Source organism: Schizosaccharomyces japonicus (assembly GCF_000149845.2).
Source record: "Schizosaccharomyces japonicus yFS275 unplaced genomic scaffold supercont5.1, whole genome shotgun sequence".
In the NCBI taxonomy this organism is placed as follows: domain Eukaryota; kingdom Fungi; phylum Ascomycota; class Schizosaccharomycetes; order Schizosaccharomycetales; family Schizosaccharomycetaceae; genus Schizosaccharomyces; species Schizosaccharomyces japonicus.
Window position 1 is genome coordinate 3,782,470 of NW_011627860.1, and position 23,680 is coordinate 3,806,149.

General features: G+C 45.3%; 13 protein-coding genes across 13 annotated transcripts; 6 read left to right on the forward strand and 7 right to left on the reverse strand.

Moving 5' to 3' along the window:
- Nucleotides 1-4: 4 nt before the first annotated feature.
- On the reverse strand, nucleotides 5-565 carry SJAG_00230 (intermembrane space protein sorting protein; the record flags this gene model as incomplete). Its single annotated transcript, XM_002171487.2, has 2 exons — nucleotides 5-436; nucleotides 486-565. 2 exons carry the CDS (start codon nucleotides 563-565, stop codon nucleotides 310-312), a joined length of 207 nt encoding a protein of 68 aa, XP_002171523.2. The 3' UTR covers nucleotides 5-309.
- Nucleotides 566-1,036: 471 nt separating this feature from the next.
- SJAG_00229 (protein phosphatase regulatory subunit Paa1) lies at nucleotides 1,037-4,529 on the forward strand. The gene is made up of 7 exons (XM_002171486.2): nucleotides 1,037-1,163; nucleotides 1,218-1,265; nucleotides 1,327-1,432; nucleotides 1,510-2,413; nucleotides 2,481-2,581; nucleotides 2,624-2,961; nucleotides 3,017-4,529. The coding sequence occupies exons 1-7, from the start codon at nucleotides 1,149-1,151 to the stop codon at nucleotides 3,275-3,277; spliced, it is 1,773 nt and encodes a 590-aa protein (XP_002171522.1). The 5' UTR covers nucleotides 1,037-1,148; the 3' UTR covers nucleotides 3,278-4,529.
- SJAG_00228 (myosin II light chain) lies at nucleotides 3,494-4,622 on the reverse strand. The gene is made up of 5 exons (XM_002171485.2): nucleotides 4,542-4,622; nucleotides 4,354-4,485; nucleotides 4,157-4,297; nucleotides 3,967-4,059; nucleotides 3,494-3,899 (listed from the first exon to the last, which is right to left on the reverse strand). Exons 1-5 carry the CDS (start codon nucleotides 4,570-4,572, stop codon nucleotides 3,871-3,873), a joined length of 426 nt encoding a protein of 141 aa, XP_002171521.1. The 5' UTR covers nucleotides 4,573-4,622; the 3' UTR covers nucleotides 3,494-3,870.
- Nucleotides 4,623-6,386: 1,764 nt separating this feature from the next.
- On the forward strand, nucleotides 6,387-9,011 carry SJAG_00226 (ski complex interacting GTPase). The gene is made up of 3 exons (XM_002171484.2): nucleotides 6,387-6,876; nucleotides 6,946-7,437; nucleotides 7,488-9,011. Exons 1-3 carry the CDS (start codon nucleotides 6,687-6,689, stop codon nucleotides 8,807-8,809), a joined length of 2,004 nt encoding a protein of 667 aa, XP_002171520.1. The 5' UTR covers nucleotides 6,387-6,686; the 3' UTR covers nucleotides 8,810-9,011.
- A 182-nt stretch (nucleotides 9,012-9,193) lies between these two features.
- On the forward strand, nucleotides 9,194-9,884 carry SJAG_00225 (U2AF small subunit; the record flags this gene model as incomplete). The annotated part of the gene is made up of 2 exons (XM_002171483.1): nucleotides 9,194-9,497; nucleotides 9,571-9,884. The coding sequence occupies 2 exons, from the start codon at nucleotides 9,194-9,196 to the stop codon at nucleotides 9,882-9,884; spliced, it is 618 nt and encodes a 205-aa protein (XP_002171519.1).
- Nucleotides 9,885-10,062: 178 nt separating this feature from the next.
- Nucleotides 10,063-12,103, reverse strand: SJAG_00224 (phospho-2-dehydro-3-deoxyheptonate aldolase). The gene is made up of 2 exons (XM_002171482.2): nucleotides 11,919-12,103; nucleotides 10,063-11,559 (listed from the first exon to the last, which is right to left on the reverse strand). Exons 1-2 carry the CDS (start codon nucleotides 11,925-11,927, stop codon nucleotides 10,459-10,461), a joined length of 1,110 nt encoding a protein of 369 aa, XP_002171518.1. The 5' UTR covers nucleotides 11,928-12,103; the 3' UTR covers nucleotides 10,063-10,458.
- Nucleotides 12,104-12,520: 417 nt separating this feature from the next.
- On the reverse strand, nucleotides 12,521-15,205 carry SJAG_00222 (ZIP zinc transporter 1). The gene has a single exon (XM_002171480.2). It carries the CDS (start codon nucleotides 15,024-15,026, stop codon nucleotides 13,647-13,649), a length of 1,380 nt encoding a protein of 459 aa, XP_002171516.1. The 5' UTR covers nucleotides 15,027-15,205; the 3' UTR covers nucleotides 12,521-13,646.
- Nucleotides 12,853-13,348, forward strand: SJAG_00223 (hsp9-like protein). The gene has a single exon (XM_002171481.2). It carries the CDS (start codon nucleotides 12,970-12,972, stop codon nucleotides 13,189-13,191), a length of 222 nt encoding a protein of 73 aa, XP_002171517.1. The 5' UTR covers nucleotides 12,853-12,969; the 3' UTR covers nucleotides 13,192-13,348.
- Nucleotides 15,206-15,393: 188 nt separating the features above from the next.
- SJAG_00221 (2 OG-Fe(II) oxygenase superfamily protein Ofd2) lies at nucleotides 15,394-16,327 on the forward strand (the record flags this gene model as incomplete). The annotated part of the gene is made up of 1 exon (XM_002171479.2): nucleotides 15,394-16,327. Exon 1 carries the CDS (start codon nucleotides 15,572-15,574, stop codon nucleotides 16,325-16,327), a length of 756 nt encoding a protein of 251 aa, XP_002171515.1. The 5' UTR covers nucleotides 15,394-15,571.
- A 165-nt stretch (nucleotides 16,328-16,492) lies between these two features.
- Nucleotides 16,493-17,122, reverse strand: SJAG_00220 (60S ribosomal protein L22). The gene is made up of 3 exons (XM_002171478.2): nucleotides 17,076-17,122; nucleotides 16,778-17,029; nucleotides 16,493-16,722 (listed from the first exon to the last, which is right to left on the reverse strand). Exons 1-3 carry the CDS (start codon nucleotides 17,079-17,081, stop codon nucleotides 16,627-16,629), a joined length of 354 nt encoding a protein of 117 aa, XP_002171514.1. The 5' UTR covers nucleotides 17,082-17,122; the 3' UTR covers nucleotides 16,493-16,626.
- Nucleotides 17,123-17,265: 143 nt separating this feature from the next.
- On the reverse strand, nucleotides 17,266-20,452 carry SJAG_00219 (eukaryotic protein). The gene is made up of 2 exons (XM_002171477.2): nucleotides 19,228-20,452; nucleotides 17,266-19,060 (listed from the first exon to the last, which is right to left on the reverse strand). The coding sequence occupies exons 1-2, from the start codon at nucleotides 19,372-19,374 to the stop codon at nucleotides 17,417-17,419; spliced, it is 1,791 nt and encodes a 596-aa protein (XP_002171513.1). The 5' UTR covers nucleotides 19,375-20,452; the 3' UTR covers nucleotides 17,266-17,416.
- Nucleotides 20,453-20,574: 122 nt separating this feature from the next.
- SJAG_00218 (cell wall protein Gas5) lies at nucleotides 20,575-22,645 on the forward strand. The gene has a single exon (XM_002171476.2). It carries the CDS (start codon nucleotides 20,862-20,864, stop codon nucleotides 22,398-22,400), a length of 1,539 nt encoding a protein of 512 aa, XP_002171512.1. The 5' UTR covers nucleotides 20,575-20,861; the 3' UTR covers nucleotides 22,401-22,645.
- SJAG_00217 (eukaryotic protein) lies at nucleotides 21,295-23,620 on the reverse strand. The gene is made up of 3 exons (XM_002171475.2): nucleotides 23,236-23,620; nucleotides 23,014-23,167; nucleotides 21,295-22,955 (listed from the first exon to the last, which is right to left on the reverse strand). Exons 1-3 carry the CDS (start codon nucleotides 23,553-23,555, stop codon nucleotides 22,815-22,817), a joined length of 615 nt encoding a protein of 204 aa, XP_002171511.2. The 5' UTR covers nucleotides 23,556-23,620; the 3' UTR covers nucleotides 21,295-22,814.
- Between the last annotated feature and the right edge of the window lie 60 nt (nucleotides 23,621-23,680).

Sequence of the window (23,680 nt, forward strand, 5' to 3'; positions counted from 1 at the left end):
TTGCTTATGATGGATTTATTTTGTGTGCTTCGATAGCATGTAGTAAGCCGGAACGGGTTGCTTTTGCTTGTTCTCGAAATCGGTTGATTCCGTATTGAATCACTTTGCGACCGAAACCAAACCGAATAGGGGAAATGAACTTACCCAAAACCGCCATAGTTGTCCACGAGCATCCCTTCAATGATGAGTATTTCGTGTACTCTATAACGGTCATAACTTTTTTGTGGTCAATGTTGGCGGTTTTGCAAAGGATCAATTGCTGTTTAGGGTCAACAATTGACCGTTCAAGAATGTGTGTTTTGGAAACGTTTAGGTATTTCTGTGCCCATTTAGGAATTCGACCCGTTTTGACAAGCAGCGCTCGGTGTACAGACGTCCCTTGTCGTCAACGTATCGCTCGATAATGTCAGAGGACAGTACATGTGCACTGTTTGGGCTAGGTGATGGAGAGTATTAGTATCGCTAACAAATGCAATGATCCTTACTTTGGGTACCGATTGAGCCAGCCGAGAGAGACGTCATCCCATGGATGTTCCAATTTTGTCGAGTAAGCAAACTGGTCCATCAAGAAACGTTTTTTTGTGTCACAATTGTAAAATAAAAAAAATGCTTAGCCAAAAAAGAAGAATAGAATCGCTGAGTGCAAAATAAAAACAGAAGCGACGAGAAAAGTAACAGCAAAGAAGGGGGGAAAAAAAGATAAAATGTAAAACTGAAGAAAAAAGAACCAAACGAAATAAAACGATAAAAGCTTCTTGGACTAATTGATTTTGTAAAAACTTGAAACCTGGTTTGCTAATCCTTATAAAAACATGAACCTTAGTGACCGTTGTGGGATACAGATGTTCGCAGACAAATTCATCTACTGATCATTCACAAATGTTGCTCTGTCAAACGGTGCTCACATTTTCTGATACCTGTGTTGACATCGCGTATCCAAATTAAGCTTTTTTAGACTACCGAGCGTAATAGTGATATTTGTTGTAGTTCATTATAGAGCATACCGAGGGCTTGCGTGCTGTAACGCTGTTGCTGGCGCTTCCTCACCACAGGTCGAAACCTCCCGTCCTAGACTTTCACGCTACCCCAGACGTGCTAAAAGATTCTATAAATCGCGATTGTTTGCAGTTTCTTGCGTCTGAAGCAATATGCAAACGGATAATGTACTGCCTCTAAATTTTTAGGCCTGAATTACGGCTACTAACACGACAATGCAGCAAGTGAACGACCTATACCCGATAGCAGTTTTAATAGACGAGTTAAAGGTTTGTGGTTCAGAGAACGAACGAGACGAGAAAGAATGTTATTTTAACGTTAACTCTACAGCATGACGATGTCTCGTACCGTTTGAACGCCTTAAAACGCATATCCACAATTGCACTTGCTCTGGGACCAGAGCGTACGAGAGATGAATTAATTCCATTCTTGGATGGTATGTCGTGGTTTTCTCGTTTTCTATTCGATGAATAGCTTTTGGTTCTTTTTTCTTACACGTTACTCGTTTATTAGAATCCATCGATGATGAAGACGAAGTGCTGTCGGCTTTAGCGTCTCAGCTTGGGGACTTTGTCGAATATGTTGGTGGTCCTGAATACGCACATGTCCTTCTGTCTATTTTGGAAAACCTGGCTGCTATGGAGGAACCACTTGTTCGAGACGCAGCAGTAGAATCATTGAACAAAATCTGTCAAGTCCTTTCTCAAGAACAACTCGTGGAGTACTTTGTTCCTCTGGTTCAGCGTTTATCAACCGCCGAGTGGTTTACTTCACGCGCTTCGTCGACTGCCTTGTACTGTGCCGCGTACGAAAGATCCACGAACCCTGCCGTGCGTGTTTCTCTGAGACAGAATTTTGGTCATTTGTGTCACGATGAAGCACCTATGGTTCGTCGTCCCGCAGCTACGAACTGTGCCAAGTTTGTTCTTTTAATGACAAAGGAAGAAGCCATCAGCGAGTTTATACCTCTTTTCAATTCCCTTTCTTCTGATGACCAGGATTCCGTTCGTCTGCTGTCTTTTGATGTCATGATTTCATTAGCAAAAGTTCTTCAAGAGGAATCTGACATCCGTCAGTACCTTCTCCAACCCCTGCGTTCATTTGTATCCGACAGCAGCTGGCGTACACGTTATATGGTAGCAGACAACTTTATTCGGTTGGCGGAGGTCGTTGGCATCAACATCATTAACGACGAACTGAAAAAACCATTCATTATGTTGATGAAGGATACAGAGCAAGAAGTTCGTCGCGCCATTTCCGGACAAATTCCCGGCTTCTGTGCTTTGATAGACAAAAAGGCTGTCCTTGATGATGTACTTCCTGTTCTGCAAGACCTGGTGAATGACCCGGCCCAACACGTTCGTGCTGCACTGGGTACCAATATTGGTGCTTTGGCACCAATTCTTGGTAAAGAGGAGTAAGTACATAATGGAGCGTGATCAACGCAACGTGTTGGCTGAGCCTTTGATCTAACACTCTTTTAGTACGATTGAGCATTTGCTGCCTTTGTTTTTGGACCTGTTGAAAGACGAATTCCCTGAAGTCCGCCTCAATGTCATATCCAAACTGGAGCTTGTGAATCAAGGTAAGCCGAATATTGGACTATTAGCACCGGCTAACGTAGCAGTTGTTGGCATTGATCTCCTTTCTCAATCATTATTGCCCGCCATTGTTACTCTGGCTGAGGACAAGCAATGGCGCATTCGTTTGGCGATAATCGAGTACATTCCTCTTCTTGCACGTCAGCTCGGCGTTGACTTTTTCAACGAGAAAATGGGTAACTTGTGCATGTCGTGGTTGGGCGACCATGTGTACGCAATTCGCGAGGCAGCCATCGATAATCTTCGTAAACTGGCCGAGTTCTTTGGTATTGAATGGGCCACGAAAACGATCATTCCTAAAATCCTCGCTATGAGCAGTCATCCCAATTATCTTTATCGCATGACAACCATATTTGCGATCTGTGTAAGTAGTCCATGTTTTGCTTCCTGTTTCCGTCAACTAACATCTCCTCGTTCAGTCTCTTGCCCCTGTTATGAATGCCGCCGTTATCCAGGAGCAAATTTTGCCTGTGTTGAATCAAATGGCCAATGATCCTATCCCCAACGTTCGCTTTAATGTCGCCAAAGCATATGCTGTCCTTTCTCCTGTCCTTAAATCTACTGGAGGTGAGAGTGCCATTGAATCTCAAATCGCCCCCATCCTACAAGTCCTTGCAAAGGATCAAGATGCTGATGTTAGATTCTTCGCAGAAAAAAGTATTAAGGATATTTGTGCTTAATACTCTTCGAGCCCACATGGATAGCTTTTTGACTCTCACGAATGTGTACGCGCACGCTTCTTCGTGCTGTGCCGCCTCAGTCTTTGAGCCAAGTTTACCAGTGTTTTTGTTAGCTAGCACAGGTGCATGTACCGTGCTTACATTCAATCGTGTCTTGGCTGCGGGCACACACACTGTGTTTTAGAACGGCTCTTCAGCCGAAACCTCGCCTCGCATGGCAAAAAATTGTGCATTGTTGAAAGATTACGCTCTGCTGGGGAAGTTACTTAAGGTTTGGGGCTCACCAATAACGTAGTTATGGACTTAATGTTGAGAATGTTATAAAACTACGAAAAAGGAAGGAAAATGTGTTTTATATTTGCGTGTATTCAGCGACAGAACCGAGCCATAGACTCGTTTACGCACACACTTTATAGAGCGAACCAGCTGTTGCACTTATGAACACGAAAGTGTGCGACATCAGAATGTCCATGTGTATGCTGGTACGTTGCGTGTTGGCAATTGCTGCTAGGGTATATGGAAATGTGCAGCTCTGTAGACTGTCTTGAAGAAGCGAAAATCATCAAGGGTAGACATGTAAGATATCGTTAGGTCTAGTTCGCCAGAATCATTTGGACAAACTCTGATACAAGCGTTAACGTTAGCAAGCATTAACGACGAGAGATTTCACACTGTTGAAGCGGGCATACCGTGGTAGTTGATCATTCCATCTTTGACAGGGATACCCTTGAGCAGTTCGTCCATTTCCTCATTGCTCAACTTTTCACCAAGAGAAGTAAGGACTGTGCAGTTTGCTCTATTAGCTGCAAAATTCCACGGTACAAGGATAAGTTCCTCGAGTCTAGCGCACGAAGACACAACAAACCCAAACACACATACCATAACGAAGTTCACCAACACCGATCATTCCGGAACCGTCTTTGTCAAATACTTGGAAGCCCTTGACGAACTCTTCCGGGTCGCCGGGCATGTCAAAGCCGTGAGGACGGTTCAAAACGTTCAAGAACTCGTCCATATTGACTATAGCATCCAGTTAGCAGAATTGCTTCTCAAAATCGCGTTTTTTTCGCGTGTACCTTCTGCAGGGAGAGTAGACTCAATCTCTGCAATTTCTGCCAAAGTGGGGTTTTGTCCACAGGCGCGCAGCAAGTCGCCAATTGAACTTTTAGGAATAAGGCCCGTTCCATGACGGTCGAAAAGAGAGAATGCTACATCGAGTTTGTTAATTGCCGTACAGAAAAAATAGCATCCATTAGACGCGTACCTTGCTTGTAGGGAGATTCCTCAGAGGACATGTTGACGTTTCGTTCTTGCAGAGGGTAAGTCGTGAAATGCTGGCAGCAAGGGAAAGCGCAGTGAACTGGAAGGAGACATAAGGAACTCTAGTGGGAAATAGTGTGCTTTGATGAAGTTTTCACGTTAAATGGATTAACGAGTTGTACTATATGTGTTATTTGTTTTAATGTATTGCAACACAGAACACATACTTGCACTATTCTGTTTTACATTCTCTTTACACATCGTTACTTTCTTTTAACGCACGTCTACGCACGCCTACGCACGCTCAATGACTGCTTTGTCGATCAACCGATCCTATCGTAGATCATTTCATTCGAGAGAGATCTACTGGTGATCAGTGTATTTTTGGGCTGTGGATAGCGTCGATCATAAGTGAAGATCTTTACATACAGGGATTTCAGTAGTGGCCCATGGGAAGCGAGGCGTAAGTCCGAACGGTGCGGTTTGTGTACAGTGTCTGGCATTTGGCTTTGTACACTTGGAAAACTTATGCATGCTTTCCACATGAACTAATGAATCAGTAATTAATTTTCGTCTTTTGGTTAGTCTATAGCCGACTGGGAGCCAAACCCCGCAGCTGTTTCGCTGCATATTTCCTAGGCGCCTGGACTCGCCGGCTGCCAGCAGACGTATTGCACGTCATTTTCATTGGTTGACATAATTTTCGGCTGCGGGATTTTTGAACCAATGAAATCACGGCCTTGTCAAAAGTGTCAGAAGACAGGACTGCGCAGGGATGTGCGCGTCCAGTTTCCTTTGTCGATCATCGTCGACCAATCATAGACTAGTTAAATTAGTCGTCGCACCTCGTCATTTTTCCGTTATATAAGTGGACGTTCTCCTCCCTCCTTCTACCAACAACATCAAATAAGCTCCAGTACAAGTGTCCCTGAAAGTCGCGCGCGCATTTTGAGCAGCGTCAGTCTGAATATCAACAGTTTTATAGCTTACTGCCGTAACCTTCCTTTTGTCGACCCTTCCAATGACTCGTTTCTTTGTTTTGACCAAGACGTACCGTCAATTTTGGGAGACACCTTCCTTCTCTTCACCGAAGCAACAACAGTCGTTCTCCCCCAACGATGACTCGTCTCCTGAGGACTTTCTCAGAATTGATGGTGTCTTTCAGAAGCTAATGAACTGCTGCAAATCACATCCTAAGGGACCTATAGTGAAAACATGTTAATACCTTGTCCTTAATACTCTTCTCTTTCACTCCGTCTCTCTCTCTCTCTCTCACACTTTCTCTCTGTGTGTGTTTCTCTCTTACGCACACATCCTTTTTCATGATCTCATTATTTTTACTATTATTGGCTTGATCTGTTGTGTTTCCTCAGCTTTTTGAGCTTAAGCACTGTATTGTTCTCTGGTTTTTAATTTCTCATCGCTTTTTAAGAGAGTTTATTGATGATTGTACTAGTCTTAACGTCGGAATTGGCTTCGTGATCCTTTAATTTGTTCCGTTATATGTGTTTTTTGCTTCATTGATATTATTATTATTAACTACTATGGATGATGTGTGTCGAAGGCGTATAGAGTGTTGAATGGGTTGTGAGGGGTTTATTACGGAGGAGAAGCTGCACGAGATAGGGTCAGCTGTGGATGAGTTGAAGTTGAAGCTTTATGCTTTCGTTGTGTTGGTATTATTTTTTTGGAATTTTTTATTTTTTAGTTTTTATATCTTTTGTACTTTGTATTTTTTATTTTATATTTTTTGTTCAATTTTTATTTAATTTTTATTTTTATAATTATAATTATTTTATTAATTTTTTTCGCTATTGTGCTTTCATAATAATAATAAAAAAATCCGTTAACAGATTTCACCGATTTCCACAAGTCCTCACAACTCTCTACAGCCCTCCGCATTACCTTATTTTCCTTAAAGGGTCTTTATAGGCCTACACGACTTTCTTTTCAAAATTATCTCATTTGTCATTGGTTGCTTATATCAAGTAACACAGTAGAACTTACTTTCTCGTTTTCTTCCTAATTCGTGAAACAATTCACCGTTTTTTTGTCAAATAACGGCTGTAGTATTAAAAAAAGACGTGAAGCTGAAGCTTTATAGAGTTTGTTTTGTTTTTTTTACGTGTAATTGAGACACACATTTCGAATGTCTAAATTAGCAAAGTTACTGAGCTCAAAGAAGGCGCAAAAGGCTGAAAATAATACACAACAAAATGAAGAGAGTAAAAACGTCATCAATTCTTTGACAAAATCGCTAGAAACAAGTTCTATATCCGGCTCTTCTTCAAATACACAAGCACAAACGCAGACACGTGCACCGGCCGTGCCCTCAAAACGTATGTAACTCACACGATTGCCGGCTCTTCTGGTGAGGATGTTGTCTCTTCTAACCATATTTACCATAGTCATGTCGAAGTTATCCCAGTTACAAAAACGTAAACAACAGGAACAACAGGAAAAACATGCTTCTTTAGCATCTGAAACGAAAAATTCACAGTCGAATTCTAAGGTGAATGACACTGCAAATCTGTTTAGTCAATTTCGAAAGCGAAGACTCAATTCGCAACCTACAACACCCATAATTGACTCCAAGTCAAGCTTGAACACTGAGCCCGTTCCCAAAGCAACCCCTCTTAGCCCTATTCCACATAATACTCCATCTCCACCTGATCGTCATAACTCCCAATGCTCTACTTCGTGTTATGACCATTCTATTCAAACACCCGATGCCTCCATGTACATGTCTCCCCCTTCTTCTTTTGCAAAATGTCTCTGTTTTGATATCCACAAGCCTCCAAAGGACAACATCGTTATTCCCTACAGCCGTAGTGCGCTTCTGGGCTTTCATGCACCTAGTCCAGACGACATTGTTCTTGCCGCACAATCTAAATCAAAAGGTATGTGTGCCCACTCTCATGCAAAGATTGCAATTACTAACAGCAAGTAGCGTTTCAGAAAACCGCCAATAAAGCTGCTGTTGGAGGTGCTGCTCAAAAACCAAAGGAAGATGTGAAACTCTCCATTGAAGAAATTACTAGACACGCTAAACCTGTGATCCATATTGGCATATTTGGTGATGTCGGCGCTGGTAAAAAGTCACTTTTGTCACGGTTCCTCTATCAGATCGGTGGTTTAGATACGAAACATGCCCAAAAGTGCCGCCTCTTGAATTCAAGACAGTGTACGATGGAGAGTATTTTGTCCCAATCAAACGATTGGTACAATTTTGAAACATTTGCGAGCTCTTGCAGCACAACTCTCCTTTCCTATTCCGAACTTGACCTCAATGCATGTTCTCGGCGACTGTTTCCCTTGGACATGGGAGTTTTTGTATTGCGACCGCATCCTACGGACACAGAGCTACAGCACATATGTGAAGTTGTGCGCGTTCTTGACGTTCTTCAAATACGTCTTTTCGTGTTCATAATCACCGGCATGGACATCGTTGATTGGAGTGAGTCGGCATTCACAGAAACTTGCCAGCTACTACAGCAGGCGATTCAAAAACAATGTAAGCAAAGTATTCCTGCAACACAATTTGTTCCCACGAGCGCCTTGAATGGTGAAAACCTTACTTCATTGTCACAAGGAAAACTTCGCAAATGGTATCGTTCAGGAACTGTCTTGAGTGTTTTGGACGAACTTTGTGAAAGTCTGGCTCCACAAAAGAAGGCACTGAATAAAGAGCCGTTGCGTGCTAGCCTGGAAAGCATTCAACTGGAAAAAACGGGTGAGTCCATCGGTGAAGTGAATGCAACGGCGTTGATACATTCCGGTATCCTTCAACAAGACATGCCATTTTATCTTGGTGCCGGAAAACTGGCGTGCACTGTAACCACAACGCATTCCATAACCAATTCGTCACACGCATTTGGAGTCTCAGGCGAACGAGTTCGTCTCTCGTTTACGCTTTCATCAAATTGCCCGCCGGTCGGATCATTCATAAGCGGTGACTACGCGGTTACACACTCTTCTAGGGTTCTGTACTTCCAAGGAATAGCCCTGCAACCATGGATGAGTATGGATGTCCATACAATGGATCTCTTCGTGTGTGGTTATCATTGCAAAGCCCGGTTATCAATCATGTCTACCGAGCGAGAGTCTACCCAGCAGGAAGACGGCCCATTAGAGCTCTTTAAGGCAGAAATACTTGACCAACCCATTGTTGCATGTACGTCCTCGACACTGTTATCCATGTCTCGTATCATAGCTGGCAACGTGGACGATCATACCGTGAACGTTATTGGCTTCATAACATCCATGCTATAAAAGATGCAGTACACATCATTGCACGAGTCATGTTCATACAAGCTTACAACAGTCTATGTTCAACTGCCTAACCGTCGTCTCTTTCTACCCACACTCTCGTCCACTCACATTTCCTTCGTTTCAGCCAGTGAATTAGTGTATCTCAATAAAACGCGCTAAACAAATTTACGTGTAATACTGTAAAACCATATATCCAATAACGACTCTTACTACAGTTCCATAAACCCATACTGAGATGTAACGTTTCGCCGCACTAACTGGACTTATCGCCACACAGCACCACGCACCATTATACACAAGCACGCGTTAGACCTCATTATTTCCTGCCACCGTGGTTTGGAAAATAAAGCAGAGCTCTTGCCTACGAGAGACACAAAACAAAAAATGGCAAGTCATTTGGCTAACATTTACGGTACGGAGCAGGACAAAGTCAACTGCTCCTTCTACTACAAAATTGGTGCATGCCGTCACGGTGAACGGTGCTCGAGAAAACACGTAAAACCCAATTACAGTCAAACTGTGCTGTGTCCAAATTTGTACAAGAACCCCATTCACGAGGATTCAGGCAAGCACATGAGTCAAGCAGAGCTAGACGAACAATTTGACGCGTTTTATGAAGACATGTTTTGCGAATTCGCGAAATACGGCGAAGTTGAACAAATCGTTGTGTGCGATAACATTGGTGATCGTAAGTAGTTGATGAAAAAAAGGGCTTTACTCCCTTGTTGAAATTGTTTTAAGCATTATACTAACAAGCATAGACCTTATTGGAAACGTTTACGTTCGCTTCAAGTATGAAGAGTCGGCTCAGAATGCAATAGACGATCTAAACTCACGTTGGTATTCACAAAAACCCGTGTACGCCGAACTATCACCTGTAACAGACTTCCGTGAAGCATGCTGTCGTCAACACGAGACCTCAGAGTGTGGACGAGGCGGTCTTTGCAATTTCATGCATGCCAAGAAACCAAGTCCGCACTTAATTCGAGAACTAATGGCTGCTCAACGTAAGTATCTTCTGTTGAAGGCTAAGGATGAAAAAGAGAAGAAAGAAAAGGCCAATGAACGGTCTTAAACAGTGAACTCACCAGTACACAATGAGCTTCCTGTGAATTTAACGAAGCTGTACTGTGGAAATACAGCTTCCAGCTGAACGCTCACAAACAAAACACACATCTTTCTTGTTAAGCATTTCGTTGTCCCCCCGGTTTTCCTGCGTCCGCTTCTCGGTCTCAGCTGATACACTTCTGAGACTGTTATTCCAAAACGTCTTTCCCTTACAGATTCAGCTTTACAGCGACACACACACACCCACTAGAAGATGTCTCAATCCTTTCTTCTAAAACATTTTTTGCATGCTGTTTCTATGAACCAAAACTACGAAAAATAACTCAAAATGCTTCTGTTTCCTACCAGAAGAAATATCAAGGGCAGCACCAGCCCTGTTTATCCCACAGGCTGCAACCGCCCTTTACAAAAAAGGACAAGACGAGAAGGGACACGCAAACAAACTTTTTTTTTTCTTCTCTCAGCAACGCAATACACACACATGCGCCATGAAAGTGTGCCAGGTATGGTAAATAGTAACTGTTCATGTGCATATGTACACAGACACACCATCATACTTTCTATACGACCACAAAAGTAGTTTAAGCACGGCCGGCACGACGAGCACGGACAGCAGCAGCGAGCTCCTCAAGCATAGGAGCAGTTTGCTCCCAGCTGACGCAAGCATCAGTGATACTGACACCATACTTAAGAGTCTCCTTGACACCGGGAGCGATCTTGGCGTTTTGACGACCCTCGTTGATGTGAGACTCAATCATCACACCCATAAGAGCCTCGTCACCGGCAGCAACTTGCTCGGCGATGGAATGGCAGACCTTGGGTTGGTTGCGGTGGTCCTTGCTGGAGTTACCGTGAGAGCAGTCAATCATGATGCGAGGGGTAATGTTGGCCTTCTCGAGGGCCTCGCGAACGGCAGCGACGTTCTTGGCGTCGTAGTTAGGACCGTGCTTACCACCGCGGAGAATGATGAAGGTATCCTTGTTACCGGCAGTCATGCAAATGGCAGCAATACCTTGCTTGTTGACACCAAGCATGGTGTGGGGATGAGCAGTGGCGCCAATGGCATCAATGGCAATACCGACAGAGCCGTCAGTGCTGTTCTTGAAACCGATGGGGAAGGAAAGAGCAGAGGCGAGCTCACGGTGGAGTTGAGACTCGGTGGTACGAGCACCAATGGCACCGAAACTCAACATGTCGCTGAAGAATTGGGGAGAAATGGTGTCGAGCATCTCACTGCCCAAAGGAACACCGAAGTTGGTAACGTCGCAGTACATCTTACGGGAAATACGAAGACCCTTGTTGATGGCGTAAGAACCGTCCAAGTCGGGGTCGTTGACAAGACCCTTCCAACCGACAGTGGTACGGGGCTTCTCGAGGTAGCAACGCATAATAATCACCAACTCGTTCTTCAACTCCTCAGCCTTGGGCTTGAGAAGCTTAGCATACTCCATAGCCAAAACAGGGTCGTGGATGGAGCAAGGACCGACAACGACGACCAAACGGTCATCCTTGCCGCCCAAAACAGCTTGGATATCACGGCGACCTTGTCTGACAACGTTGGCAGAAGCCTCAGAGACAGGAAGCTCTTGTTGAAGCAATGCGGGAGGAACCAAAGGATTGTAGCCCAGGATACGTTGGTCCTCAATAGATTCGGTGTTAATAGAACCGTTTGCTTGGAAAGCCTGCAAATGTTGTTAGTAATGTATCATTTTTGACAGCTGGATCTCGGAAATGAAAAACCAATGGACGAAACGAAAAAACAAACGTGAACCAGCAGCAACCATCACACTGGAACAAAACAGACGCGACGAAAATGAAACATCGCCGTCCGGACCCAAAAATAAGCCGTTCGAAGCGTGAATTTGCACATTTGACGCGGTTTTCACGCGACCTAATCATCCAAACATCGTTTACACGTCGTACTTGTAATTTTCAAACGACAACACAACAAAAAACACGCCGTATTTTCCCATTTTCGTCCATTTTTTCAACTTTTCGCGAGTTTGCAATCGTAGTCGGCAACGATTCATGAATCACTTACGGGAGACATTTTTATGACTTTTAGAAGGTTTATTCAAAAATTTAGGAAACAAAAAAGGAGTGCAATGCTTCAACAAAATTGCCCTCTGGTGTTGTGTCTGTCCTGGTATTTGGCTCTTGGAGCGTTGCAGTCCGTCGCAGCAAAGCTTTTAAAATCCCGAGCAGTCGAAGTGCAGATCTCGTCTGTGATACTATTACGCTCGGCAATAAGCGAACTGTCAACGCGTGTTACTCGACACGCAAATGTGATTGGTCGGAAACAATTAGTAACCGAAAGGCGGAGGAACGGAGCGAGGGTGAGAGAGTGGGGGAGTACTGGTGGAAAAAGAAACTTAATGCAGGTAATTAAACGTAAAAGAAAAATATTTTGTATGAATGTACGAGAAAAATAATTAACCACGTTGTTAATAAGGAATTGCTCGACATTTCTTTTCGCTAACAAAGTTTTGCGCATATTCGGCTACCGTTCGCTTAAGGTAAGTTCGTACAGTTGATTGGTGGCACTAAACGAATGAAAACACGTACCGATAAATGGAGCCTATCAACAACGAAAGGTGGGGTTGGTAAGAGGGCGCGGAGAAACAATCAAAGAGCGACTATAGCTTCCCAAAGACTCTGAGAGTTAAGTGGTGGACGGTGAAGAGATAGATTGTCCACGATAACTCACGTTACACTTCGTTATTCAGTTTTCAAAAACACACTAACCTACGTTAACGCAAACAACGATCACTTAGCCACATTGCGTTCGCCTTCACTATATGGATAATGATGTCACCGATCTGCAAGGGCCCTGGAATTAAGCATCAAGAAGCATCATAAACACGTAGTGAAGAAGCTATACAGCCGAGGCGTTCCTCCAATTAACGCAAACTTTATTCCGAATAAAATTGCTTCTACGTCATAGAGCGACGTAAGTGCCGCTGGCCGCTATGACGAAAAGCAAGCCAGAAAAGTTATAAAGAGCAGGTTGAAATTCGTCGAACAGCAGAACCAAATCTCTCGTGTACACACATAACCAATTCATAAGAACTCGAAAGTCTTAATAATTCAAAATGTCCGATCCCGAACGCAAGTCCTTTACTCAAAAAGCTAAGGAGTATGTCACTCCCGACTCCTCAAAGTCTACCCTCGACAAGGCTAAGGAGAAGGCTACCGGTGCTTACGACAATGTCATGTCCGCTTTCAAGAGCGACGAGCAGAAGGGCACCGCACAGGAGATGCAGGACAAATCGAAACGCATGGCCGACAACGCCAAGGACAAAATGAAGGATTAGATCCGCTTCAGCTGTGAACAGTGTTGATCTTCTCCGTCCCGTGAGCCTCCAATAATGTGTAACGAAATATGAAAATTTCTGGAAGTGACAGTCCTTAAATCTTAATAAATTAATTTTTTTTTTCTTTGCATACCGTAACAATCGTAACGATTTGAAGGGACGAAAAGTCAAGAAGTGGGTCAGGTATGGTTGTTTAGTTGAAAGGTGTGGATATGGTCGGTTATAGAAAGATGATGTTTTGCCAAGCACAGCTTTGTATTTAAGCAATGTGCTCAACATATCTCGCGTGAATAGCGCTTCAAGCACCGCTTGGTAAGACTGTCAGTTATATCTCTCGAAGAATCTGTAAACGCCGTTGAAAAATGGCATGCATTTTTAATCATTGAATGTTTGTGCTTCATCTCATTTCGTTGACCTTCAGGCTGCCTATTTTAGTAACGCGCCCCTTATATCGTCTAAATAATCATCAACATCACGAATCCTAACAGAAGAAATCCAACTTGAGTTAGCAAAAAGAGCAACTCGCAGAATTTCGAGCGACCAGCACTTTGGCTGTGAACAATCTCAGGCATAACACCGAGTGCCACAATGTAAAGGAAACTGCCGATACTGAAGGCAAGAAGGTTGTCTTCCAATGCCAAGAACCATGATCCAACCCCACTTTGCGACATGTTGTGAATCCAAATGCTGAACAACGCTCCAAGAATACCTCCCACCATTGTGAAAGACTGCACACCAAGAGCGTAACGCTTGGATGCGTTGTTCTGCAACAGAATGGCGAGATCACCAATCTCGGCTGGAGACTCGTGAAGCATAACAGTAAGCGTAATGGATGCACCAAGTGATTTGTCTGTAAGAAAAGAAGTACAAATTGCCATTCCGTCCAAAAAGTTGTGAAAAAAGTCGGTACCAATGCTCAAAAAAACGGCGACATTAGCGTTCGATGAACCCTTTTTCGATTCAACTCTTCCTTCTTCGCTAGATTCGCTAGAATGAGAGCTCATTGAAACGGGTCTGCTATCGCCGCTCATGGACACTTTGCGTTTCTTCATAGTTTGCTTTTCCTCCACGGCAGAAGAACTCACCAACTCTGAATGGCTTTCGCTCTTCATATGTCCGTGTGCATGCCCATGACCATGCCCATGACCATGGCCGTGTCCATGGTGGCCCTGGTTGGAACACAGACGCAAGAAACGATCCATAATGAAAAATACCATGAAGCCAGAGAGAATTCCTGTTGTGGCCCGAGTATGATCACCATTTGCATTGACGTACACTTCGGGCAGCAGGTGTGCAAATATGTCACCCAAAAGACTTCCGGCAGAGACACAAATTAGCAAGTTCAAAACCGTCTTACTTACCCGACCTCCCAAAAGTAAGACAAAAAGATAAGGAGGGACGGCGGTGTAAAGTGTTGCGAGTACGCCATTCCAACTAGCGCGGAACGGAAACAAAAAGTCTGTGATGCGAGTTTTCAGAGAATTCGGATGAAAAGAACCAGTAGCATGAGAATGGTTGTGTGTTGAATGCGACTTTTCAGCCTCTATTTCTTCAGCAGGTTCAGCAATGTGTATATCAGCAGAACCGTTCTCTTTCAATTCAGGTTTTGCGTGCTGCAATTCATGCATAACACTACGTTGACGACGCTGTGGTAACTCTTTCAATAACTCGCCCAGCACCTCACGTAGCTTTGTTTGATTGACATCTTTCAGCTTGTTCATATCCACATAATGATTCACCTCTGCAACATTTGCCGAAGATTCTGGTGATTCTGCTAGAACGCCAACCAGGCTACTTGCAACAGCAAGGGCCGACAAAAAGTGCAATGCCTTCATAGTTTATTGAGGAAACCTTTCACTTAGTAACACAGTTTAAGGTTGTGAAGAAAGCTTTCTTTTCTTCCGACCACTCGAAAAAAAAGACGCAGTCTTGTCAAAAATGGGAACGAAACAGAAAAGGAATAAAGTTCTTGAACTTTATGGGTATTGTCTGCCACCAGAGGATGTTGAATGGCGACGATGTTGGATTTTGAGGAAGGATGGGGGTGACGACAACTAGTAGTGCTTAGTCCTTCGCTACGCCCATATTTTTAAGTCCATTAAAGTGACAGAGAGCGAATAAAACGTTATACGAATGAAGCGAACTTTAACGGACACAGTATGATGTTTAGCAACGAACCGAGCAACGAACCGCACGGTCGATGTCGTTTCACGCAGACACATCGCACATGGCGGAGATGCAACTGAACAAGATGACCCATGGAAACATTTAACCCGCCTGATAGTCAGGGCTTTCAAAGGCCCTGTTTTTTTTTTTTTTATCATAGAACAGACATTTAACAAAGAAGACGGGTCCACACAGCTAGCATTAAGTGAAACAAATGGAGAGTGAAAAATCACAGGACTGGGAGTCTCTGTTCGGCAGTGATGATGACACTTTTGTTAACGAGTATGGTTCACGGGACGAATACGAGGAAGATCTAGTTAGTTCATTTTTCACGGACTCAAGCGACGATGACCTCGAAAGCTTTGATAGTGTTTTGACGAGTGTTGATCAACAGTCGTCTCAAAATGATACAAAAAAAGGTTGGACACAGATCAGTCCCTCCGAAATTCCTGGTCTCACATATATTCCGAATGTTCTGCCGCCGAGCGTTCAAGATGAGCTCATTCAGTGTCTTCCAGACGGCATCTTAGACCGGTCAACAGGTCGCCAGGCACATTTGTATAGGCCATTTGCTCCGGTTCTTCAAAACCTCATGCAGAATTTCATTCCTTCTGCCTTCAAGAAACAGGTATGGGAGGGAAAAGACGCGGAAGCCATTATCATGCAGGTGTATAATCCTGGAGACGGAATAATTCCTCACGTAGACTTGCCCATGTTTGATGATGGAATTGTAATTTTCTCGCTACTTTCTGACATTACCATGGAGTTTACACAACCAAGCAGCAAACGGAAAGCGAGCGTACTCCTAGAGAAGGGGAGTCTTACCATCATGGAAGGCGAAGCTCGATACCAATGGCTTCACGGCATTCCATTTCGTACCGGAGACTGGACAAACGGCACTTGGATACCGCGAGCACAACGATGCAGCATCACCATGAGACGCATTGGTCTGAATAAAATGTTTGGTTAATGTTTAATGGAAACCGACTTTCATTTTTTCGAACGACCGTCAAAGTTTTAAAGCAGACGGACACCCAAAAAAGGATTTTAAAATGTTCCTAAAAGGGTTAAAATGTCCCGCATACCGTCCAGTGCATAGACATTGTTAAGTTCTTCGTTCAAGAACAGTTTCATCCTTTTAATGCAACAATTCACAACACTCGCATACGACCTGATCTTGCAATTTACGGTGGATTAAGTATATGCGCCAAGATTACGTCAAGAAGTGACATTGACTATACTAGTAGTCTTTTTACCAGACGAAGCAGCTTATTGCTCCTCCTCCTCGTTGTCGACGACGACGTTGTAGTATCTCAACTCGTAGGTACCCTTCTTGGTAGCAACGACACGGAGCCAATCACGGAGCTAAAGGTGTTAGAGGTAAAGTGTTGAAGAGAAACAAAGGATTAACGTCACTTACAGAGTGCTTCTTCAAGAACTTCTTGGTCAAGTACTTCAAGTAGCGACCAGAGAATTGAGTGTGAGCAATAACAGCAATCTTGTTGCTGCCCTCACGAGAAACAACGATGGTAGTGCCCAAGTTACCGGTCTTGCCCTCGACCTTGATACGGTCAATCAAGAACTTCTCGAAGGCAGCAACATCAAAGATCTTGTCGTTGGCGGCGGCGGAAGCGTCGATGATGAACTTGTTACTAATCTTGGCGACTTTCTTCTGTTGCACAGTTAGCCTACTGGCATCATCCAGCAAAGCAACTTACAACCATGTTGGGCAATTTCTTCCAAGAGTTTGGCTCAGGGTACGACTTGCTAGGAGAAACGCCAGCCATTTTACGTTAACATAAGCAGTCACAAATTCGCTGTCCCCAACCCTAACCTAAACAAAACCATGTGTGTCATTAGAAAGCGAAACCTTAAATCAGTTAAGGTTTCCACTCAACCAAAGAGTGTCATCGCCTTATTGGTTCTTATTGTGAGTAGTAATAAAAAATAAAATAGGAATACATAACATTTCATTGACGGTCTGTGGTTTTGTACTCTATAGCGAACAGAGTAACTTTAAAAATTACAGGAGTGGTTCATTAATTGGTTTATAAATGCATCAAGTGCTTTCCTCAGATTTAATGGTTTGATCTGCCAATTGGCACATGAGCGACATACGACCCTGCCAGTCGTAGCCTGAAGCATCTGAAGCCTTCTTCAAATGCGAAACAATTTCGTGCTTTGCTGTAAGCCCTTTGGTTTCCCAATGCATAGCCGCCAGTTCATAGTGAGCAAATGGAATTACCCAGAAATCACGATCCTCTTGCTGCATCTGAGATTTGTTTAAACTGACCACCTTTTGATACTGCTTCTCAGCAGCGGCATAGTCTTTTTTGCTGCGTGCAATCACACCCAGAAAGAAATCCCGTAAGGCGATTTCATCCGTATCCGTGCACTTGGCATTCAGCACATCACGACGGATGGAATCACTCACCACCTGGTGATGGAAGCAATTAACAGAGAAAATGTACAACAACTCCACATACGGAGGACTCTGCATTACTTCGGTGATGGAGCTGGCGTTCCGGGCAACGGCTCGAGCCTTCCACTTGCGCAGCTTCCGGGACAGATACACCTCCACAGGAAGATTTGATCCCATAAATTTCTTTTGGGAAATATACTGTGTGGACGTGAGCAAGTACTGCTCTGCTTTTTTCATCAAATCTTTCACATGGGCCATTGTAGTCGGTTCTTTGGATGAAGCAGAGTCTTTTGCGAGTTGCAGAGTCGCGCAGCCAGCTGCATAATAGTAAAATGCATTTGACCACTTGCTGTAATTTAGTAGATCAAGCATTTCTTTTGTCGCTCTCGGGAAATTACGCAGACTTAAATGAATAAGCGCGCCTTCGAATTGTCTCGAGGCCACTATTTGCGTCAATTGAGCCTTAAGAGGGCTCTCTAACATTGCAAGTGATCTGTCGATATTTCCAACCATATACTGCAACTTCGCATCCATCGCAAGCCATAACGTGCCTTGGGGATAGCGCTGATGGATTCGAGACAGCAAGTCTGTGCACTCCTTCAACTCCTTGTGGAAACGAAGAGGTGCAAAGCTGCTGAAGCCTTGGAGCATTCCATAAAAGGCATACAGCGTCAGACCGGCGATGGCTCCCTGGATATTTGAGTACGGAGACGCGGTCCATAGAATCTCTAGCGATTCTTTCCGGTTTCCGTGGAAAGAAAGTAAGGATAAAATGCGGGCCAACGTGGGCGGGAATAGGGACACGAGGAAAGTTAAAATGGCATAACCGGAAAGCACTCCTGACTCAACGAACTCGTCTACAAACTTTTCGTCTTCCGTCTGCGTCTTTCCCGACTTCCGTTTCTTTGCCTGGGTTTCACGAACAACACCCATCATTTTTTCGAAAGAGAGGAATGTTTTTCGGATCCGGTATGCGGCTTTCATCGAGTCTACGAGGGAGCCAGCAGCAAACCCCAGCACGGCGTGCATGAGGGCAATATCGCACACACACACCTGCCAGTCCCACCCTGCTGGGTAGCTGCCAATTTGTTGGTTGTGGCGTGAAACTTGTTTGCACAGATGCTCACAGGCCTCGTCAGCCTTGGACAATGATTCCATAGCGCTGTTCACCAAACCAGGTTCCATTCCAAGCATTGCCTGGAAGAACTGACTGCCCGCCTCTACGAGTAGTGAAGTTGGCGAGTCATCATGGAACATGTTTCGGATGGCTTCAAACTCGTCCTTTTCACAGCAACGTTAGCTAAAATTGTATGTAAAGACACCAAGTGTGCCAACCAATCTCGTGTCAAAGGAGAATTCTGGTACTAGAAAACACGGACAGCGACTCCGATGCCACCCAATGCCTATGTTTTCCAAGTCAGACCCTTCATCGAGAACCTCATACGTACATTCATCATCATATCGAATCCCTTGAACAGTCGACGGAGAGTGTCCACATGCTGTTTTGGAGTCTGTGTATATGGTTCTGTCGGAGACGAGAACGACAGCGACTTTGTAATGCTACCAAAACTTAAACTTTTTGTGATGTTGAACATTTGTTCCAAAGCTGTCTAGCAGTGATAAAAGACCGATTCGTGGTTTTCTCGTTGAATTCGATGCTTCGAAAACTAAAGAGCAATTGAAATTCTGAAGATAGTGTTTTAACCGGACTACACGCAGCTCCTAGAAAAACGATCAGGAATCAACAGAAGACGCGATAGGACGAAAAACAGCTCAAGAAGCCTTGTTGTGTATCGAATTGAGCACGTCACCACGGGAAAGTGCAAACTCACTTAAATAACAATTCAATGCCGACGGGAACGAAAACAGTCTGCGAACGGTAGACGGTACTACGGCGTATTAAGGAACTGCAACATTGCAGCCAGACCATTGTAATTATGGGTTCGCTTTCCGCCATCGGCGGGTCTGGCTCTGCCGAACGTGTGCTTCAGAGTGACGTCAAAGATCCTGGAGAAAAGTCCACGCGCGTCCAGATGGGGTAAGCCGGGGAAAGTCGCGACGCGACGAATCAAATGCAAAACGCGACGCGATGCGCCTGCTGAAATGCAGAGGCGACGTAAACAAACGCGTCGCGTCGGTTGAGCCGCTCCTCGTCGCAAAACGCGATGTGGGGGTGCGTGTGGTCGTGTGGGGAAGAACACCGTCACCAAATATGCGCTGGGGAAGGAATGAAGCGGAAAACGCTGTGAGGTAATTGAGAGCATTGAAACCAGCCTACTGGGAAAACCAGCACACACGCGATTGAGAGCATCCGGAGGTCATTGCTGGAGGAACAAACACACGCCAATACCGCGCCTCTTGTTGAAGCGGTTATGGTTGCACGCGTAAACAAAGTTTTATCGGCCGGACAACGCGTGGAAAGCACGAAAATAAGCAACTGAAGTGCAGAATGAGCAGCTGTTAAGCGATAACCAGGCGATCGACGCTAATTGTGAAGAAAACCAGGCACATTCTTCCGAAAATCCCGCAACACCGTCCCTAACGCGCGTTTCAAGTGGGACCGCGACGTGTCGAGGCACTGCCGTCTGGAGAAGACGTCGTGCATATAATTCATCAATTGTCAGCGGAAGAAACACGTCGTTACACGGAACAAATGCTCAGCTTTCCGATCATCGTTTTGGTAAACAACGAGCAGTCTGGTGCTGGTGAAGGAGGCTAGCTCTTCCTCGCAGCATCCCTTGTATACATTGAGGCTGGCTAAACGAGCAATCTCCGATTGGATGATGGTTGTGTGATGACGTAGCATCATAACCTTAATTCGTGTATATAAAGAGCAGGCGCTGCTCGCCAAACGAACCGTGAACCATCTGGTCTAGAACGCAGCGCTAGCTTCGTCCCCCCACTATTGTCGATACTTTCTGTGGATTTTTTTGAGTCATTCCTTGCATATCCAAGCATTGGTCGCCTGCATTCCAAGTTTTACTGCCCATCTCTGTATCTATTAGGGCGACATTTGCATTTTAATTCCTTGCATCTGTAAATTCTCTCATTCTTTTTACTATATACACAGTTTTCGCTCATTATGAAGGCTTCTACGACGTTTACATTCCTCCTCTCTCTTCTTGCCGGCTTCGCGGTCTCTCAAGCCACGAACAGCACTGCAGAATACCCCATTGTCATCAAGGGTAACGCCTTCATCAACTCCCAAACGAAGGAGCGTTTTTATGTTCGCGGTGTCGATTATCAGCCTGGCGGCTCTTCCGCCCTCGTTGATCCGTTGGCCGATACAACCATCTGCAAGCGTGATATTCCCTACTTGCAGGCGCTTAACGTCAACACGATCCGTGTTTACCAAGTCGACAACTCGGCCAACCATGACGAGTGTATGGACGCCTTGAAGGAGGCCGGTATCTACCTTATTCTCGACCTGAACACCGTGAAGAACTCCATCTCGCGTCTTGACGCTGCATCCTCCTACAATGCCGTCTACCTCCAAGGCATCTTCGCTACCGTTGACGCGTTCAAGGGCTACGACAACGTCCTTGGTTTCTTCGCTGGCAATGAGGTTGCCAACACCGTTGAGAACGCTATTACGACTACGTGGGTGAAGGCCGCTCTTCGCGATGTAAAGGCTTACATCAAGGCCCAGAGTGACCGTCAAATCCCTGTTGGCTATTCCGCTGCCGATGTGGCCGAGTTCCGTGTCCCCTGTGCCGACTTCTTCGCCTGCGGCGACGATGACGACCGTGCCGACTTTTACGGCATGAACATGTACGAATGGTGCGGTTCGTCTAGTATGTCCGTTTCCGGTTTTGATCAGCGTGTGAAGGAGTTCTCCAACTACACGATCCCCCTCATTCTCTCCGAGTTTGGCTGTAACGATGTGACGAAGGACAGCGACGGCACTCCCGAGCGCCCCTTCACCGAAATTGATGCCATCTTTTCCACACAGATGTCTTCTGTGTTTTCTGGTGGTCTTGTGTACGAGTACTCGGAAGAGGGCTCGAACTACGGTTTGGTCGTTGTGAACGGCAGCACCGTCACCACCAGCAAGAACTACGACACTCTGAAGGAGAAGTTCTCTTCTGCCTCTTCCTTCAGCGGTGACGGTGGTTACAACTCTACCACCGGCTCTCTCACCTGCCCTGCCAACCAAACGAACTGGAAGAGCTGGAGCACTTTGCCTTCCATGCCCTCGAAGGCCGAGCAATTCATTAAGAGCGGTGCTGGCCAGCCTCTTGGCCTGAACGCTCCTAGTAACCAGCTGTACGCCGCTGATTCTGATGCTCTTGTTTCTGCTGGTGCCCACACAACTACGACGACTCTCCCCTCGTCCGTGATGGACAACACTGTCGCCGTCTCTACCCCTGGCTCCAAGTCTTCCTCTGGAAGCGGCTCTGCTTCCACCACTGGCAGTTCTTCCGCCTCGGCTACTGGCTCCGCATCTGGTTCCTTGAGCACTGTGACCGCTTCTTCTGCTCACTCTGCCTCTTCTACTTCTTACTCCGGCAGCAGCTCTTCCTCTTCTGTCACCTCTGGTGTCGCTTCGAACCTGGTTGCTCTTCCCTCTGTTTTGGCAGTTGCTCTTGTTTCTGCTATTGCAGCCTTCCTCACTTTGTAAGAAGTAGGAAGTCTCAGCCATATCGGTAGCAACAACAGCAGCAGCAGTGACGACAACAACAGCAGTGTAATCCACTAATGGACAACCCACAATCTTTCATATACCGTCGTGTGTCTCCAGACATGCCGGTTTTGCTTTCCTTTTTTTGTTTTTGTATCCTGTTCGTTCTTTTCCTTTACTTTCTCTGCACTTGTTTTTTCCGTAGCATCTTTCCATTAGTGAATTCCAATGTTTTGTTTCTCATAGCCGCGCTTTCAGCCGGACCATTGTTTGGTGAGCGACGAGCACTGCAGCTGCAGACGGTTGTCTCAGACAAGATGGGTCCGGACGGAGAGGTCAACGCATGTTGCTCAAACGCTTTTTTTATTGTTTCTCTTAAACGTGTTTCTCGTTGTGTTGCAAACCCTTAGTTCCTCAGTCTGATTCTTTCTCCTCTGCTTCTTCTTCAACTTTCTCCTCTTTTAACACAACAGCGACATCCGAACACGACATGTTCTCGTACAGTCTGTCTTGAAACCACAGGACGGGTGCGTGATGGCATCCTCCTAGACAGGACTATGTATTTGTTAGTCGTTGGGCCGACCGGTTATTGCCTCTGCAAACTCGCACGCACCGCCGATTCAATATTTATATGCACATCGAGACGTTTGGCTTCCCTTTGAGCATGCTTCCGTAACGCTTGGGCACCTTTCTCCTCGCACATCCAACTCGTACATACGCGAAAAGGCGAACCCGAGTCGCTGAGTCGGATGTATTCGTACTGGGACCTGTTTCGTTGTTTTCCGTCAGCAACAGTGTGCCGATGTCAATGAGCTAATCGTGTTTGTTATCTTACGCTGTCGCACGAACTCGAGCGATCGTTGATTTAGTCATGTCGGCAATCTCCCTAAGCGCAGCTTGAGGCACAAAGTTGCCCTGCTGTCTTTGAGCGAGATCGAGAAGCGGCAATGTGGCTCCCTGGGCCCACTCTTTTGGGTACCGACGAAGCAACTGCCTCGCAATCTCCAGGCTACGTCGGTCGAAAAACTTCATACCGATGGGAGAGGAGACAGAGACGACAGAGACGGCAGAGACGGCCCTGGGGAAGGAAGGCGCGCAACAACATGCATAACAAGGCACCGGACGACACACACCGGTCAAGCTACACAAACACATCACGCACCACTGACGACCGTACCGCTAACACCCTCTCGATACGCACTCGACAACGCATACTCGATTCCTCGAAACTCAATCCACGGTAAGCCCCCTTCGCGCTCGATATCTCTCGTTTACCGAAC

Coding starts and splice junctions, on each gene's coding strand:
- SJAG_00218 (XM_002171476.2), top strand. CDS start 20,862: ATGAAGGCTTCTACGACGTTTACATTCCTCCTCTCTCTTCTTGCCGGC.
- SJAG_00217 (XM_002171475.2), bottom strand. CDS start 23,555: ATGTGTTTGTGTAGCTTGACCGGTGTGTGTCGTCCGGTGCCTTGTTAT. Junction 23,168..23,235: donor GCTCGAGTTCGTGCGACAGC/GTAAGATAACAA, acceptor ACAACGAAACAG/GTCCCAGTACGAATACATCC. Junction 22,956..23,013: donor ATATAAATATTGAATCGGCG/GTGCGTGCGAGT, acceptor ACAAATACATAG/TCCTGTCTAGGAGGATGCCA.
- SJAG_00220 (XM_002171478.2), bottom strand. Junction 16,723..16,777: donor AGTTCTTGAAGAAGCACTCT/GTAAGTGACGTT, acceptor TAACACCTTTAG/CTCCGTGATTGGCTCCGTGT.
- SJAG_00222 (XM_002171480.2), bottom strand. CDS start 15,026: ATGAAGGCATTGCACTTTTTGTCGGCCCTTGCTGTTGCAAGTAGCCTG.
- SJAG_00223 (XM_002171481.2), top strand. CDS start 12,970: ATGTCCGATCCCGAACGCAAGTCCTTTACTCAAAAAGCTAAGGAGTAT.
- SJAG_00228 (XM_002171485.2), bottom strand. CDS start 4,572: ATGTCCTCTGAGGAATCTCCCTACAAGCAAG. Junction 4,486..4,541: donor GGAATCTCCCTACAAGCAAG/GTACGCGTCTAA, acceptor AACTCGATGTAG/CATTCTCTCTTTTCGACCGT. Junction 4,298..4,353: donor GTCTACTCTCCCTGCAGAAG/GTACACGCGAAA, acceptor TGGATGCTATAG/TCAATATGGACGAGTTCTTG.
- SJAG_00229 (XM_002171486.2), top strand. Junction 1,266..1,326: donor TTTTAATAGACGAGTTAAAG/GTTTGTGGTTCA, acceptor TTAACTCTACAG/CATGACGATGTCTCGTACCG. Junction 2,962..3,016: donor CAACCATATTTGCGATCTGT/GTAAGTAGTCCA, acceptor CTCCTCGTTCAG/TCTCTTGCCCCTGTTATGAA.
- SJAG_00219 (XM_002171477.2), bottom strand. CDS start 19,374: ATGTTCAACATCACAAAAAGTTTAAGTTTTGGTAGCATTACAAAGTCG. Junction 19,061..19,227: donor GATTCGATATGATGATGAAT/GTACGTATGAGG, acceptor TGCTGTGAAAAG/GACGAGTTTGAAGCCATCCG.
- SJAG_00226 (XM_002171484.2), top strand. CDS start 6,687: ATGTCTAAATTAGCAAAGTTACTGAGCTCAAAGAAGGCGCAAAAGGCT. Junction 6,877..6,945: donor ACCGGCCGTGCCCTCAAAAC/GTATGTAACTCA, acceptor TATTTACCATAG/TCATGTCGAAGTTATCCCAG. Junction 7,438..7,487: donor CGCACAATCTAAATCAAAAG/GTATGTGTGCCC, acceptor AACAGCAAGTAG/CGTTTCAGAAAACCGCCAAT.